The following is a 16,961-nucleotide window of genomic DNA, read 5'->3' as shown; positions in this document are numbered from 1 at the left end:
AGCATGGCATCACAAGTGTGGACAACAGAAATCGCGATGTGGTTTTGCTGCGCTGTTTCCCACAGTATACGATTACCTGATTAAAGACTATATAGCAACCCATGTACACAAGAGGGATTAACTAAATTTACATAGGCAAATCAGGGCAAATTTCCTTCTTTGCTCACTCATGCACATCTCAATTCTCAGGGTTTATTTTTTTATTTCATTCTTCTCTTAATCTAGAACACAAGTCTGTCTTACTGAAGCTGAGGGTTGTCTTTGTTTATGGAACAATATAATAAAACACTGCACAGCAGAATGCCTCTTCTAGTTACTGCAAAAGCAGCTGCTACTCAAAGTAAGTGTCCTGCAAGGTTTTTCTTCTAAGTATGCACAGTGAGTTGCAACACTTTGCATAGAATTTGAGATGTTTTATTGCTTTGTTTTTTCTTTTAAATCCTACTAACTAGTGAGGGACTGCACATCTACCTCTGACTTTGTTTTGTTGTAGTTTTGAATTAGCACAGTGTGGCATCTTACCATGAATAAAAGTTCACTGCCTGCTTAAGCTTTTCAAGCAGATTCATTCCTACAGTATCTTGCACTCTGTAATTCCATAGGAACTCAGATTCCCAACCAAGTAGGATAAAAATCTTGGAGATCTGTTTCTAAGCAATACTGTACCTCTTAAGCCTCTAATAGTCTTTGTACTTTGGGAAGCCAAACTAAATTTGGTTGCTTAACTAATAACTATGAAAAAAAAAAAAAAGCATTTTCTGTGAAACAAATCATGGTGCACAAGCAAATAGCATCCTGCATTTCTGAACAACACTCAGTAAGGAAGCAAACCTTATGAAAGGAAAACATGTCATTGCATTAAAGTGTGGCATGGCTCCCAAGATGTTTTTGACAAGCCTGCATGATGAACTTCTGCTCACTTTGGCACATTTTCTTTGTGCCATCCTGAACTATACTGAGAATTACAGGGAGCACTTTTAAAAGGGTACACATGGAAGAAGAGACAAGAGATTAGTGAAAAGACAATTAGTGTGGCAGGAGCCCTGGAATAAATGGAAATTATATACACCAGTTTTATACTTTTGATTGAATGTGGATCTTCAGTAGAACAGCAATACTCAATTTATGCTATATAATAACCATATGTAAATAATTAACACATTACATGCTACAAAACATTGAGAAGAACCTGTTTTGAGCAACTTGCTTGTACTACGCAGCATTTTATCTGTAGGACTAATGAAGGAATGAATGCTACACTCTCACAGTAAAGCTATTAGTATAAATGGGACCGACTCCTAGTGTCACAGACAGCATAATGCCAAAAGGTTTAATAGCCTGTTTGGCAGGAGGCAGACAGAATAGATTCAGCTGCTAAAATTGTGACACTGACATTTTGCCCTTCGTTACCAGTGTTCTTATCCTTCCCTATAGAAACGTAAGTGTTGGACGGTGCAAGCTGGCAGTCTGTCTGCTTCTAGTTAGGCTGCACTACAACAGCCCTGCTTCACAAAGACACATTTATTTCCCAGTAATATTTGCAATCTGTTGTTATTAAAGGTTTAATTAAATATAGCTTTAGCGCATCATAATAATTATACGCTCTGACTATCCTCTACACCCATCACCTAGAAAATATACAAGAATAAATAAAAATGGGTGCACAACACATATACATGTCATGATGTCACTTCCTTCCCACTTAATTCCACAACAAAGTTCTGAAACAATCAGGCAGAGAGCACTGCCCCGAAGAATAAACTGCTTAAAGTAAAATTTTGTAGCTTCACAAGTTGGAATTACACAAAAGTTTCAGTATTAATTTCTGGATCACAGTTTTCTTTCTAGTCCTACTGACATTTTAAGGCATGTGGGATACAATAGGACATCCAAATGGAATTGTGAAGACACATTGGATACCCTGAAACAACTGAAAAGAAAAGCTGGGTGGGGGGAAGTAGAACAAGAATAAAGCCGTTAAGTCAGATAAAAGCCAATGTAAATACTGTGCTTTTCCAAGCCAGAAAAGGGTCAGGGAGTTTTTTGCATCCTTCAAAATTAATAGGCCAGAGCACTGTTTCCAGAGTTCTGTACTCCCTTAAGAATGCTTATCTAATCCATTTTTAATCCCTCTGTGTGTTTCACCTGAGTGCTGAGAGCAAGAGAAAAAGGCTCCCACATCTTGGTGTCCCATCTTATTCTCTCCAATGTTTATGAGGGTAAAGCAATGCTGGAACCTAGGTTGCAAAGCATGACTAAGCAAAACAAATCATTCCTGACATACCACCACTATTACACCCACACAAGCCATTATTTATTTGCAATTAACTGGCCTTCTGCAAGACTTTATAAGGGTTTTATTTATCATATGCATTTGTCTCAGACAAGTCACAACTTTTGATGTGAAGCCACATCTGGAACAAGGGATTTTTTTCCTTCTGCCATTGGCATTACCCTCTGGAATCCTGCAGTGCTTCTCTTCGCCTGTCACTAGTGCTGCAAAGCCACGTCTTGCCGCAACCAACCTCAGACAGTTCCAGTTCTTCCACGTAGCACTGTGTGGCTGTCAATTTGATGCATTACGAATTCACTCAGGAGGACACACTACGTGGAGCATCTTAAAAGAGGCACATAAAAATGTATTCTGGTAATACACCAAAGCAAATGACACCCGGTCCCAGGGGCTCTTGCCTCGGCACTAAATATTCTTGGGCGCCATCTGCCGGCATTTTATTAATTATTAACACCTCCAATGACATTAAATGTCCAGGTCAAAGTTGAATGTTTTCGTCTGAAAGGAATCTTCTCTTCCAGAGGTGCAGGTATGTCCACCCACAGCTTCCAGGCAAGGTCTGGAACGTAGAGCTTTCTAGACTCCCTCCGCTCTCTCTCACAGCACCTAAATGTGGGCCAGGAAAGCCCACCCAGCACAAGACACAACTTCTCTCACAGCTGGAGAAACTCCAGGTCATACTTTGGTCTTTTCTTACAAGCCTGTGATCTGCAGCCAGCCACGCTGTCTCTCACACCCTGGCCCTAGAGGACAAAGTTCAGCAATGCCAATCTCCATGCTCAGAAGTTTCCTACAACCAACACAGCAGCTGAGTGTGACTTTTTGTCCAAGCTTCTAAAACCTACAATATATTCTATTTATAACGCTGTAGCTAACCCACTGTGGGCCTCGCACATTGAGACAGCAGTTGACCTTAAGCCACAAAATGTTGGTCTTGACTATGAATGACCCTAAGTCCGTGGTCATTCTGACCAGCAGCAAAGACTATGATTCACTTCCTTAATAAGAGCTACAAGTCTGTATTGTGCCAAGATCTGGACTCAAAACCCTGAATACCCAATTCCCTGCAACGCAGAAACACATGGATGTTACATCCCAGTTCATGCCTATTCCCAGTCTAGACATCTTCTCTCTTTGCAGACAAAGGCACCACACGCTGTTATAGAAAGAACTGGTTTTGTATGGGTCTCTGCATTCGAAACTCAGCAAAATATCTCTAAAAATCAGATACTCTCATTAAGGTCAAGAGAACTGGGCATTATTCATTTGTGACCAACAGAATCTAAATTTACAAGTGTATGATTCAAGAAGGGAATTTCCAGAAGCATTTTAGAATGAGAAGACCATTTAGCTGTCCCTCTTCAAACAAAACTCACACCACATGTAAGCTCTGGAACAAGGAAGAAATTCAGCTCTGAAATTCTCTGCCAGTGACACAAAATACAAACCAGTTCCTACAACCACAGCCATGAAGACAAATTGAGTACACTCCCCAAGTGGAAATTAGAAGTATTTTTAATAGCTGGGCTTACCAGAGGCGAGTGTACAACTATTAAACCCCGTCATACTTTTTTTTTTTCTGAAGGGTCAACCCTAAGAACAACTGAAACCACCACTCTAAGTATCCCAATGTAAAGAGGATTTAGACATGTGCAACTAACGAGGGATGTATAAATCCATATGCATAAGAATATTTCTGCCCATACTTGGTGCTGAAGGAAAATTCTGAATATAACCTTCCTATTCAAATATTCCATGAGCAGCTGCCAGTTACTGCTTGCACTTCAAATACCAGCCTGCAATACAACTGTCAGGGTAGAAATTCATGCAGCATTACTTGTCTATGAGGGTAATTAAAGATACAGACCTGCTGCAAATGTAGAGAAAGCAACACTGGTTCAGCTGCGCATGACAGTACGCTGATCCTGCACCACTCAGGCTCACACACAGAACATGCAGTAAATCACCAGTTACCTTTCTGGTCTTCTGTCCAATCCAGTTTCAATATCCCAATGGATAAAACTATAATCTTCTTAGAACAACATTTCTGTAATATCCACACTGTTAAGAAATACCTCCTCACAATCAGAATGATTGATGTTTTCTGCATTTTCAGTTAATTTCAATACTGGTATGACTGTAAACAATTCCGTTCATTCTTTGAGCTTCGAAATCTCCTTCTACTGAAAAGCTCAGTGAAAAGGAAGTATAAAACAGAAAAAAACCAAACCCCAAACAAAGGACAGACTCCCCTACAGCTATTAAACATGAAAGGCATAAAAGCTATACATCCATCAGCTGAATGGCCACCGGCTGACAGTCTTTTCTACCTGAAAAATAAAGATATGCTTGTTTTCTGACATTTCCTTAGGGTTTTTTTTTAAGTTATGGTTGCTTTCTTGAACATTCCCTGATATTTAATCAGAAATATCTGCATATTTGTTTTTCCTAGCTCAAAAAATGCCTATGCTTCCTTAAATTTCTGTATCTTCTGTCCTTTCCTAGGGTTCTCTCCTGTTTTATTTTTCTCCCATCTGAAAGTTCAGACACAATATCATACTTTCCTCTTATCTTTCCTCCCTTACTTCATCATGAGTCTCCTCTTTCAGCTTTCCCTTCTACTTTTTCCTTTCTATGCAGCTTTTTCCTCCCTATATGCAATACACTCCATCTCTGCTCTTCCTTTTCTTGAGCATTCCATTCTTTCACTAATGAAAAGGGTAACAAAACAAAAGCAACTATTGATGTACCTGACAACATGCAACTTACATTTTTATGGAGTAATATTGCAAGTTCATGGCACAAAGTTGCAGCTTTCAATCAAACATGAGATCCTGGATGCTCTGCCATAAGAAATTAAGCACCAATTAAGTGCCTTGGATTCCTAGCACAGAATCACCACGCCTTTTGCCAGCTGTCTTCTTTTGTTCTTTCCACAGGGCTCATTATGGAATTCTTCATCTTCCAGGTGACTCTTAACTAACTTTTCTTTCCTTTCCGATACCTCTCCACTTATCTTACCACTTCCTACCCTGATCTAATGAAATCAAATTATTCCTCTATTGAATTCTAAACTCGGCATCTAATTCCAAAGTATTCCCTCTACTGAGACTTATACAAATTCAGAGAGCTGTTCATTGCAAGAAATGAACTTCAAATGAGAAGGCAAATGTAAAAACTTGAATAAATATTTGTTTCGAAGCAGTGGCAAAACCACTTCCATCAGTGTACTGCAGCCTTTGGGAGTGCTACACAGCCCAGCCCAAACAGCATCAACAAATCTGTTAAACATCAGCGTTCTGCTGCTGCCATCTCACACTTTTTGAATGGAAAAATATACAGGAGGTGGTTATGATTTATATTACAAGAGCCCCAGTCATAAACAAGACTTCATCTGCAAGGCACTGTATATAGAGCAAAAGAAAATCAGTGCTCCAAAGAATTTTATGTCTAAGATGAGAGACAAGATATGTAAATTTTCTACAAGAGAAACAATGAGATGGTAACACTGGCCAGCATGAGAAGTACTAATGATAGAGTCAATATTTTTTGCAGGCACTGCTGTAAGAATTCATATCAGAATTTTCAAATAATTACTAAGAAAATGAACAAGGTGATCCAAACAATACCGTTCATTCCAATTAAGACAAATCTAGTTGTTGACAGAAACTTTGACTGCAATGCAACTTTTAAAGAGTAAAATGCTTCTTTTTCATATGGACTGTGTCAGACATCGTGAAGATGTTTTACACAAAACTGCTAACAGAGAACAGCAGTAAAATGTAGGTGAGGGATCCTTCATAAGAAATTGAAATAAACATTAGTTCAGCCAATCAATATTAATTCATCAGAATTGCAAAGATAGAATGCAGCAAAGCCTACAGAGTTTTCATGTTCTGAAGCTGATGAAATAAAAAGTAATAGCTGTTATCCAAAAGATAGTGAAAAGGTAATGTTTAGAACTAAGAAACATTTATTTTTCATCAGAATGAAGTTTAAAAAATTTCAGTAACTAGTCCTCACATTTAACAATTGGGGTTTTTTCAGTATTTTCTCTACTCCTCTATGAGGATGATCACAGACACCACCTTCCCAGGCTTGGTAAGGCAGATACCAAACACCTTTATACAGCAAGAACCCAAAGATTAACTCCTTCACTCTCGTGAGACCATAGTGAGATGATGCCTGAGTGCTGACAATGGCTCACAGCGATCCTGTTGCTCCTCCAAAGGATGCAGGTGTGTGCCAGAACAGCTTTGCTGTCAGCCCAACACAAACTTCAGCTTGCTTTTGACTAGGTCAGATGTGTCATACCCAGTTTACCAAGTAAAGGCACCCAAATCACTCCATGCTGTTCTAGTATACAGGAAGATATTAACTCTATCCAACACCAGACATCTCACGTGATCCGTGTACCTCTCTCAAAACCAAGAGGGGGAAAGAAGCTACTCCAAATAGAAAATCTAGGAAGAGACTTAATTGCTTTGAAGCAGCCTCTGGTACTGTTGTTGACGCAACAACAAGAGCAAATATCTTCTCTGAGACATGTACCAATATCCTCCCTTCTCTTTCCTCCTCCCTTTCTATAGCCCCGGGGGAAATCTCTCTCCTGGCACTCCTTACAGTTTCCTTCTGTGCTTTTCTGCTGCAGAATGATCTTGTTGCCTGAGCAACTGCAGCTGAGGAGGGGAGCAGGGAGAGGGTTCTGGCCCAGTTGTGTGCTATCAGCAACAGCGCTGCGATCTGACCCTGCAATGCACAATAGAGATGGTGGCAGCCTCAGGAAATGAACAATTCTGCTGAGTGAGGTGCCTTGAGTCAGGTGTATCCTCCTTACCAGATGCTGGGGATTCTGCTGCCACCTTATATTTTTGTTCAAGTATGAATAAAATAAACCAACACTCCAGACTGTCAAACAAGTAGTCCTGTAGTTTATCCACACAGAGAGATTATATTCACAAAACAGACACATTTGTTACACTGTAATTCTGCTCCTAATACAACTCAGAAGTACAAATTAAATGGTAATTAATCTATAGAATCAGAACAATCCACTCTAGAAATTTCAGATTACTATGATGTGTTGTCTCTCTCTCCCTTTGCTCTTTTCATTATGTATTTTAGAATTCAGAAAAGTAACCAAAACAAAAGCATCTGTCAGTGACCTTTCCAGATACACTTCAGTATTTGTACTTCGCTTTCTTTTCATCTTTGCTCTCTGTCTCTTGACATTTGAACAATATCTGGTAAAATGAGAATGTACTCTCAGTGCTATCGCTGTACAAGAAATAATCATCTCTGTGAGATATCCAGCAGAGATTTCTTTTCTAATATTGTTTTATTGAAAAGAACTACCTTTATTTTTTTTAAAATTGCATTCTGCCTATAAGGTTTGTGTTCCTATACTATATGAAACACTACAGATTGCTTCCCCCCTCCAACGATGTTCTGTGATCAAAATGACTGTAGTTGACTACTTGCTGCTCTGCTGATTGCAGGAGGGAGGGCTGGCCGGTTTTTCCTGCATTTGAGTGAAGTATCACTTTTTCCATGAAGCATGGAATTGTCTGTGTTGATGGTTCTTAACTAATACTAGGACCAGGCTTGCTAAAGTAAAATAGAAAAACCATCAGGGACTGCAGACCCTAATGAGTGTAGCTACTATGACATTTCACTCTCTGTCTTGTTGTGTAGTATTTACTTCTGAAGTAGAAACATTGATAGTTAGAGATTCCACTTATATCAGGGATTAATGGTGAGCTACTGGAAAATGATTTGACCTTTTAAATTTCATATAAATGTGAGCTTCATTCCAAATTAATTTACTCCAGCTTATCAAATCTGCCTTCAGCATCTGCATGCTTGCTAATTCTGCCGCCAGCACTGTATTTATAGGACTTTTTTTTAGTTTTCTGATTGTGTTTATTTTTGTTGAGCATAAAATACAGAAAAAAAACAGGTTAAGCTTGACAGAACCCAACCGCAAAAGCTCAAAAACTAATACTTGATTTTTTGCTCCATTGCCTTCCAAGATAACCTACTTCCATTTCTAGCTAACCAGCAGAATAGTCAAGAGTGAGTATCACTGGAGCAAAACACAGTCCAGAATTCATGGCTTGCTAAATTCAGTGGGAGGCTTTAATTAATCAAGTCTGAAACACTGTGACTAGATAGCAGATTCCATCAATCTATATGGAATAAAACTACCAGGATTTCTCAGCGTATCTGTAGGTTTCAAACCATCTGTCAAAACAATGTTAATGCATCTAGGACATAAGTAATTGTGCTCAGGAGAACTGAGATGATTGGTGAGGTACATCCAGTGCTGCCTGTCCAATAGCTCTGACTAATGGCTTCAGCAATAACGCAGACCAGGTGACAGTATATACAGCTTCCAAAAACAGAAGGGAGGCTCACAGAGTCATAAAAATTAGTGCAATAAAGGGCACGAGGCCAAACGTCCTTAGTGTGACTCAGGGATTTCAATGGGATTACTGCAGGATGGAAATAGACCACATTTACTGTATTAGGTCACCATGCTAATATAATTTATCTTCTGCCAGTAAAAGATTGTTCCCTACCACTCTGTGACTTAAAGAATGAGGATAGTGGGCCCAAAGGGATACAAGAAAGCTAGAAGAAAAAAAGTTAAACAATGCGAAAAGCCCAAAGAAACAACATTCAAAATATTTTTCCTTAAAAGTTCCTCATGAATATCACTGATTATTTTTATCACCATCTTTAAAATTTATCTGTTTATCAGTACAAACTCTGGCATGCTGATAACCCTCTACATGTGACCTGCATTTGGTGAAAACTGTATCACAAGGTTTCATTTTGCTTTTGATAACTTCAGAAAACCTAACTCTCACATCATCTAAGAGTTTTGTGACTAAAACACACAAAAAAAGTTATCTAAGTTATGGCCATCTCTTCATAAAACTTCCTGGAGTAACATAAAGAAACAGCTTGCAAAAACAAGAATGCAATAAAAATAGTATTATCACTTCTTTAAACTCTAGTGAAACTTTCTGGGAGATTGGAGCAAAACCATCTTATATGTGGTATGGCCACTCACCTGGGAAGTGGATCTTGGATGGGCTTTGCACTTGTTCTAGTTAATAATGTATTAATTTAAAGACAGAAGATGAATAATTAATTGATTTTAAGACAGAAGTATTCCATGAGGCAGGAGGCGTAGTTTATGATTTCCTCCTTCAGTGTCCTGGGCACTAGGCTACATAACTAACATCACAACACTTCAACGTTTCCTCTCATTCCAGTATCTTTAATCTCCCATTTACCATCTATTTTGTAAGAGCCTAATTTCTCCATTAAATCAAGGTATAAATCTGTGGCTGACCTTTGTGAAGTCTGCTTTAGAAGGAAGTGAGTGCAACACATCAGTTAAATAGAGGTAGGAATTAAGTCAGCTAGTCGGGGCCTGGCAATAATAAATTGCATAGGACCATGATGCTGTGCACTAATTTTGTTCATTCTTTAAGTATTTTTGAAACTCACAAACATTTTATTATATTTTGACCAGACTGTTTTATCCAAGTCAAACTCTGTCAAACACTGGGAAAACGATAAATTCTGAAGTTGTCTAATAAATAAGATAAAAAAAGAAATGTGAACACTGCTAGTATTCAAAACATTTCAGAATCTCTCTTACCAGTGAGGTGACAAGACAGCTCATCTACTTCTCTGTCTGTGAAACTGGATGACTCTTCTTCAAAATAATGTCTGAGATTGGAGACATGAGTTTTGTAAGGAATGGATTTTTAAACTCGCTTAGGCATTTACACATCTCTAGTTTTTTTTGAAATTCCACCTCTTCTGTGTATATAACCTCAGGTCTTCAGATATTACAAAAATACTACTTGGCTTTTATGGACACTTTGGGTAGAAGTGTATTGTCACCTTGCTAAACTGCATTCATTTCATTTTTAAGATAGTTTTCATTTTTTTCTGGATGAAGTGACTGAAAATTCTTGAGGTTGCTGAATACAATACACAGGTCTAAATTACTTTAAATCCCAACAGATGACTAGCAATTGCATCTTGGGTTGCGAAGCACCAAGTTTCTCTGATGAAAAACAAGGCATATAAAGCAACGTCAGTACAGTCCTCCCCAGTTACAGTTCTGTTTGCTCTAGAGTGTAAATTTGACACCGCACTTGCATTGTTTTTCTTACATAACATGATTTCTAAAACTTCCAGAGAATGCCTACTACAAAACAGCTAGCATGTAAATAGGCCAACTAATGTACATCAGGCCTGCCATTTCATCAGATATCCCTGCTAGAAATCACACCTGCGCAGTAAAAATGGCTATGAAGAAAATGAATAAAGCTTTTTGCTTTAGCCTATCACTGTCTTGTTGGATTTAACGAGCACTTTCATTTTTCAGCTGCTGCAAACACTAAACAAGAACCGTGAAAGAACTCTGGGGAGTACTGCAGTTAGGGATGGGTGGACGAGGCGCTGAGGGGTATGGTTTAGTATTTGATAGGAATGGTTGGACTCGATGATCCGATGGGTCTTTTCCAACCTGGTGATTCTCTGATTCTATGATACATCTCCACTGCTTTCTTGTATGATGTCAGCTTTTGTGTTCTAAGAATGTCCGTAATCTTTTCACTCATTGTTTTCATCCTTTTGCTCAAAATCTGATGTATGTTATACTGTAAATCAAGTTACCATGTATACAGTGTATCTGAGGTCAAACACTTACCCCATGGGCATATCTTATAATCAGTGTGACAACTAATCAGATAATGATCTTTTGTCACGTGCTACACATCTAAGAAGTAGCACCATTACAATGAAATGAGAAAATTGAACCCAAAGTTTCAGTAGGCATAGTAGTGTGTAATAATAAATTGATTTTCATCTAGCAGGGACTGTCCATTTTTTTCCATGAAGGTGTGTTACTTCTTCTGAGAGTTTACCCCTGCTCTCCTTTCCTGGCATACAAAATATACCTGGCCATTCCTTCTCATCCCTTGTTTATGCTGGGTATTTAATTACACTTCAGGTTTGAACTTACAGTGCAAGTTGATCAGAAGTAAAATTCTAGAACTTTGTAGCTAAATTAAACTACATAAGTGGGAAGAGAAATGACTACTGACCTCTGCATTCAGCATGTGTGACAACACCGGACTCTGGAAAAAGCTCTTCTATGGAAATCAGCTGCTCTGCATTTCATAATCAAAAAGTCTGAGGTCGCTCAGGTGGTGTCAGGCTGAGTTAAGGAAAAGAGCAGCTGTCAGTAACGAATGCTCTGTTACAAGAAATAACAGCCTGGACAGCTAAAGCAATCCCAATCAGGAAAAATAAACATTTCAGGTTTCCTGCATTTCTTACAAAACCAAGCAGTCTCCAAAGTATACTGGCCTGTCTTCACCAACAGTGTGCAGTACTTGTTTTTTTAAAATGACAAGCACTTGGTCAGTGCTCTGTCCTGAGCATGCACTGTGTTCAGAAATCCCACAGAAGCCACCAACGTTGACCTTTTCATCTGACTGCTGCTGGAGTATCTGCATCAGCATATACGTTCATAATGGCAGGCTTAGATTAATTTCAATAACAGAAAAGCAAAAAGCGCAAAAAGGGAAAACTACATTTTTAATTTGTAGTTCACCCTCAGTAATTCTGGGAAAGCATACTTGAACCATCAGTCAAAATTCAGCTACAGTAGACATCACATAAGTCATTAATTCCTAAATAAGTTCCTGAAACTGAGACTTTAATTAAGGATTTTAAATCTCTATTTTCACTCTTTTGACAGCATCACCTCTTTCTCCCCCCTCTCTGGCAAAACTGCTGTTTGACTTTTAAGCATGCTAGAAATTCCTTCTCAGCATAGCACATGGAATACAGCAAATGTTGCATCAGATTGAAAAAAAAATCCAACCTTGGAAAAGATATGATCAGCTAAGACAATTACAAAAGCATCCTGGCAAGGCTCTGCTTCCCAGGGTCACAGAACTTCTGTTTTACACAGAACTGAGCATCTTTTCAAGTGCCACTGAACTGGCCAGTCTTTGATAGGTTTGAACCACTCTTGAAGTGGAAGTTCTAATGCTCATTAAAAAGAATGTATCCCTAATAAAATTTGCATAAATTCCAAGCTCTTCACAAGGATTTGGAAACACACTACTAAGTGGCAGGCATTAGTATAACACAGAAAAGTACTTGACTATAATTTATTTCAGAAAACATCTCTACTTTTATATATTTAACTTAAGGGTTATATTTACGGGACATATTCTACATGTTGAAAGCTGAATGTGCATACTTCTCACTGTTCCTCAGGCACACGATAGTTACAATATCCGCAGACTTGTAATTCTTCTCTTTTAAAGTTCTCTTGTGAATCCTAACTCTGCAGACTTAGCTGTGTAATAAATATGGCCCAGCAGCTTTTAAAAAGTACCCAAGTGTATTAAAACTGAAAGAAAACATTAGCAGTTACATCTAGCTTAATTATGGAGATATCTGTTATTTGGGAACATGTAGCTCAGCGACAACAGCAAATGACATTTGGCATTATGCCTGTTCATGCTGGCTATGGGCTGAGCTAAAAAGAGGCTTTGCCAACATGCACCCAGTGAATCTGCTGGTGCCTGCCTGCAGTCGGACACCTTGCTTTCCTTAGGACTGGATTACCCATCTCTGAATAATCAATCTGAGCTAAATTCCTGTATCAGCTCTTACAGTGTAACATGGTCCTCAAAACACACAATTCCCAGAGCAATCGAAGGAGCAGGGGAACTGGAGCCTAAATGTGTTCTAAGGAGACATTTGCTGTATTTTTTTAAGGATTATTTTGAGATTATTTTGATATTTTAACTTTTACTACACTTCTAGTGATGGTAAGTCTTCTGGCCTATCAGGATAAAACGACCAAGGCATCATGGTATGTCTCCACTGTACAATGCCCTTTGTCCAACTCCATTGAAACGATGATTCACTCAGAGCAGTTTCCCTTACCCACACTGATTCTAAACCCTATACAGGATCTCCTTCCAGCTCTAAAGGACAGACACAATGTACTGAAGCTGAGAACAGGGTGGGAAGTATATGCATATACCATGCCATTCCAGAGTAACAATACGCCAACGTTCCACACTGAGAATACATTTCCAGTCAAACAAAATACAAACATGCACACATTCTCACACAGACGTACTGAAAGGGATAATAAGATACATTTCATGGTAAAATAATTCCTATCACTGCTTCTGCATATGTAGTGTTTACTATGGTTTGTGCAAAGTGCTGGAAGGCTTCTTTGCTTGCCTGCTCTAACGGCTCCCTCTGCTGTTACATGGAAAACCCACCAGAAAACGTGTTCCGTTATTCTTGCATCTTTCTCATTTTCAAGTGGCAAATTTTCAACCACTCCATCCTGTGAGGTGAGAATCAATACGATTTTCTGAGAGAACTTCTCATGCTTATTTTCTGCACTAGCAACTGCTATCTTATTACAGCCTTCCAAAGAACAGATGGTACCATTTAGAATAACCTGTTCCAATGCATCTAAGAAAAAAAAAACCAACCGCATTTACAGATACAGCATTTTCCCTAATTAGCTTTGTATGATTCTATTAAGAATACTGCACAAATCATTCACTGGTTTTATAGGTGCCTTGTGAACGCTAAAACCAAATTAAAAAAAAAAAAAAAAAAAGGAAGCCAATCAAATTAAAGATCTGTAAGAAAACAATGTTTGCTTAAAGGCTTAAAGGCCAAAATCCCTGATTGCACTCAAGCCCACTCAGAGCAATAGCGTGACAGGGAAGTTGCAGGCACAGAAGTTAAGGGCAGTTTATTGGAGCAAAACACAATAAACACAATAGATGCAGCAGATCCATGGATGTGGGAACACTAATTTTCAGAAATAACATCTTTACATTTAAGCACTTTTCTTGTCTAAGTCCAGGCGGTAGTTTTGGGACCTGGCACTTGCTGCCCATGTGGTTTGTTGTACCTGTCTGCATCAAAGGGTGCCCTGTGCCATAGCACAGACTGAACCCGTGCGAGAGAGCGAGCAGCAGGGACCCTGAAACCTGATATAAGTGACCCTCATCCCTGGGAGGCTCCAGAAGATGTGAGAATGCACAGTTCAGCTCACTGTGAAGTAAAAGCTTTTATTCAGATCACATTACAAGCAAGGAGCACTGAATCCAGAGTAATTTATAGGTTGAAATGGGAGCTGAATTAAAATTTCAAGTTTGAAAGTTTGTTAATAAAATTTTGCTGTGCTTGCTTTTGTTGCTCATTTCCTCCAACAGCTCAAACCCACACTTTTTGTGATTCGGTGAGATGAAAGACAGGATTACAGCTCCCATAAATGAAAATGGGAGGGTTCTAATCCACTGTAGACTAAGACAGCAAATTAATGCAGCACTAGGACAATTTTCCAATAGAAATAAGTAATCATCTGAAAATTGAATACCAAGTATGTTATGTATTTGCATGCGGTTAACTTTCCCTTTCCTCACCATAAGAACCCACAACGATCTTAACTGATTTCCCTGAACAGTACGGAAAAGCTGCTGGTGACATTAAAATCCAGCATTCCTTTACTTGAAAAAAAGTATATACAAAGAATTTCTTTTTCATCTGATTATTTCAGAAATCTCATAGGATGAGGAAAGCAACAAACAGTAGAAGAGATAGCAAAAGAATATCCTCCCTTAAAATTAATTGAAACATGGTCAGGAAATAAATTAAGAGTGAAAAACTGTAACTTAATTGAGCAACAACAGTCTAAACAAGAATACATACAGAAGAAACAAAGGACACTGCCAGAAGGCAGCTAAGCAGAAAGGAAACTAAGAACAAACACAGGGCATCCTTCTTTCCTTTGATCATTTGATTAACAAACTCACAAGCCACCGGAGAGCTGTATCAGCCCTCGTTTTGGAACTGTAGGCTCTCAGAACCCCACAGCCTCCTGCTGGGGCCCTTGCCAAAATGCTGTGCAGATGTTCTAGCAGGTGTACAAAAAGCAATTCTTCACTTCAGCAGAGAATGCATATATTGATATCATGATAAAATACACAGGGACATTTTAACAGAACCCTTGCCATCTCAGTAAACAAGACAACAAAAGTTTGGATATTGTATTCACTTCTAATACTTTTTATACAAATATGGTCAAAAACCTCACTATTAAACTGGAAATAAACATACTGTAGATCAATAATAAAAGACAATACAAGTGCCTTATTATTTACCTAAAGAAAAGTGCTCCTGTTGCTGATTATGATGCATCACTCCTGAAATTTGGCCGTGTTTACATAGGCACAGAGCAACTTCCCTGTGTGCGCCAGACTGACCACAGGCAACCTGAGCCAAAGCCAGGTGTTTTGACTCATTGCTTGGTTCCACTTCCCATAGTCATAGGTAACATCTCCTACTGCCTCAGAAAAAGTTAGCTTGAAGAAGACAAGGTAATAAAAGAAACGTGTTACGTAACTTTGGAATATTTCTAAGTAAGTGTGAGCCAACATGGGCGGGATGCAGGGACAACCACAAAACCATAGATGAAATGCAGAGTAAATTTATTGTCGTTACCTTGAGAACCAGAAGATCTCCAAAGAAGCACTCAAGCACAGTCACACAAGCAGGAATACAGACACCATTGCTCGGTCCTTGCTAGAGTTACCCAACCTGCTGTTTTCGCCTGTGTACCAGGGATTTCGCAGGCGCAGTTTACCACTGTGCTTTGGTCTTTCCCACAGCAGGGCAGGAATCTCAAACATGTTCAATAGGTGCCTCTGAGTCTATCACAGGCCCGCATTATCGAAACACATTCTACTTGTCAGGCACACAAGACTAAACAACGATTAGTATGATTAATGTGTTTTTCTACACCCCGGCTGCAAGGCACTTGAGTGTGTTTACCATCCTCCACATCAATCTTCCCTTATCTTTTCACAAGCTACAACACAAATGGATTGCACAGATGGGCTTATTTCTGCATGTGTAAGTATTAATCTATACCCCTTTCAGCAATTCTGCCCCTCTTACAGCCTTAATTCTCTATATTTGAGAAAGTAGCTTCTTCCTTCTTTTCTTTAGTCTCCCAACTGCAGCAGAACAGTCTCTAAAAGCACTGGAAGCAACAGGAAGCAATGGGACATTTCTTTCAGGGTTTATCACGATTCCAGTCCCCGGCAGCTGGGAGGAACAACTGCAGCTTTACAGTGTTCCCAGACACAAGAGATTCAAGGCTGGTTTCAGAATAAAGAAAAGCTTGTGCTGTTCCCAAGCTGTGCTGGAGCAGAGCGGCCATGGCTGGGTGTTCAGCAGCGGCAGCTGTGGGAGCAGCTCTACTCAATACTGGTGAATTTGTAATTTTTATTGTCAGTCTTGCAATAAGTTCAGAGGGACTCATAAAAAAAAATGAGTTTTAGACGTCTAGTCAGATTTCCAGGGATTATAACAAGAACAGAAAATGGCAACACCCTGAGCCATTTAGCTTGGCATCACATTTTCTCTGAAGTACAAAGAAGATTCAAAGAAAGAGTGGAGGAAATTTTGTCAAATTAACAAAACCAAGCTATTTCTGTAGTATGAATCTCAGCAGCAGCTTTAACACCTTCCTAAGAAATTCTACCAAAGCCACGGGAATGGGAAACATAAAATTTTG

The 16,961-nt window shown here is 39.0% G+C and overlaps 1 protein-coding gene across 2 annotated transcripts in view; it reads right to left on the bottom strand.

Moving 5' to 3' along the window:
- The window catches only part of RTN4 (reticulon 4), a 101,437-nt gene extending 85,842 nt beyond the window's left edge, over positions 1 to 15,595 (bottom strand). For both annotated transcript variants that reach the window (XM_069850249.1, XM_069850256.1), the window contains exon 1: positions 15,544 to 15,595. In XM_069850249.1, the coding sequence (XP_069706350.1) occupies positions 15,544 to 15,580 (37 nt within the window). In that variant the 5' untranslated portion in view covers positions 15,581 to 15,595. The remainder of the gene's footprint in view (positions 1 to 15,543) is intronic.
- Positions 15,596 to 16,961: the final 1,366 nt, after the last annotated feature.

This window comes from Phaenicophaeus curvirostris, chromosome 2, assembly GCF_032191515.1.
Source record: "Phaenicophaeus curvirostris isolate KB17595 chromosome 2, BPBGC_Pcur_1.0, whole genome shotgun sequence".
Classification (NCBI taxonomy): Eukaryota; Metazoa; Chordata; class Aves; order Cuculiformes; family Cuculidae; genus Phaenicophaeus; species Phaenicophaeus curvirostris.
Note: the sequence above shows the minus strand (reverse complement) of the source record. Positions and strands in the feature narration are given on the sequence as shown.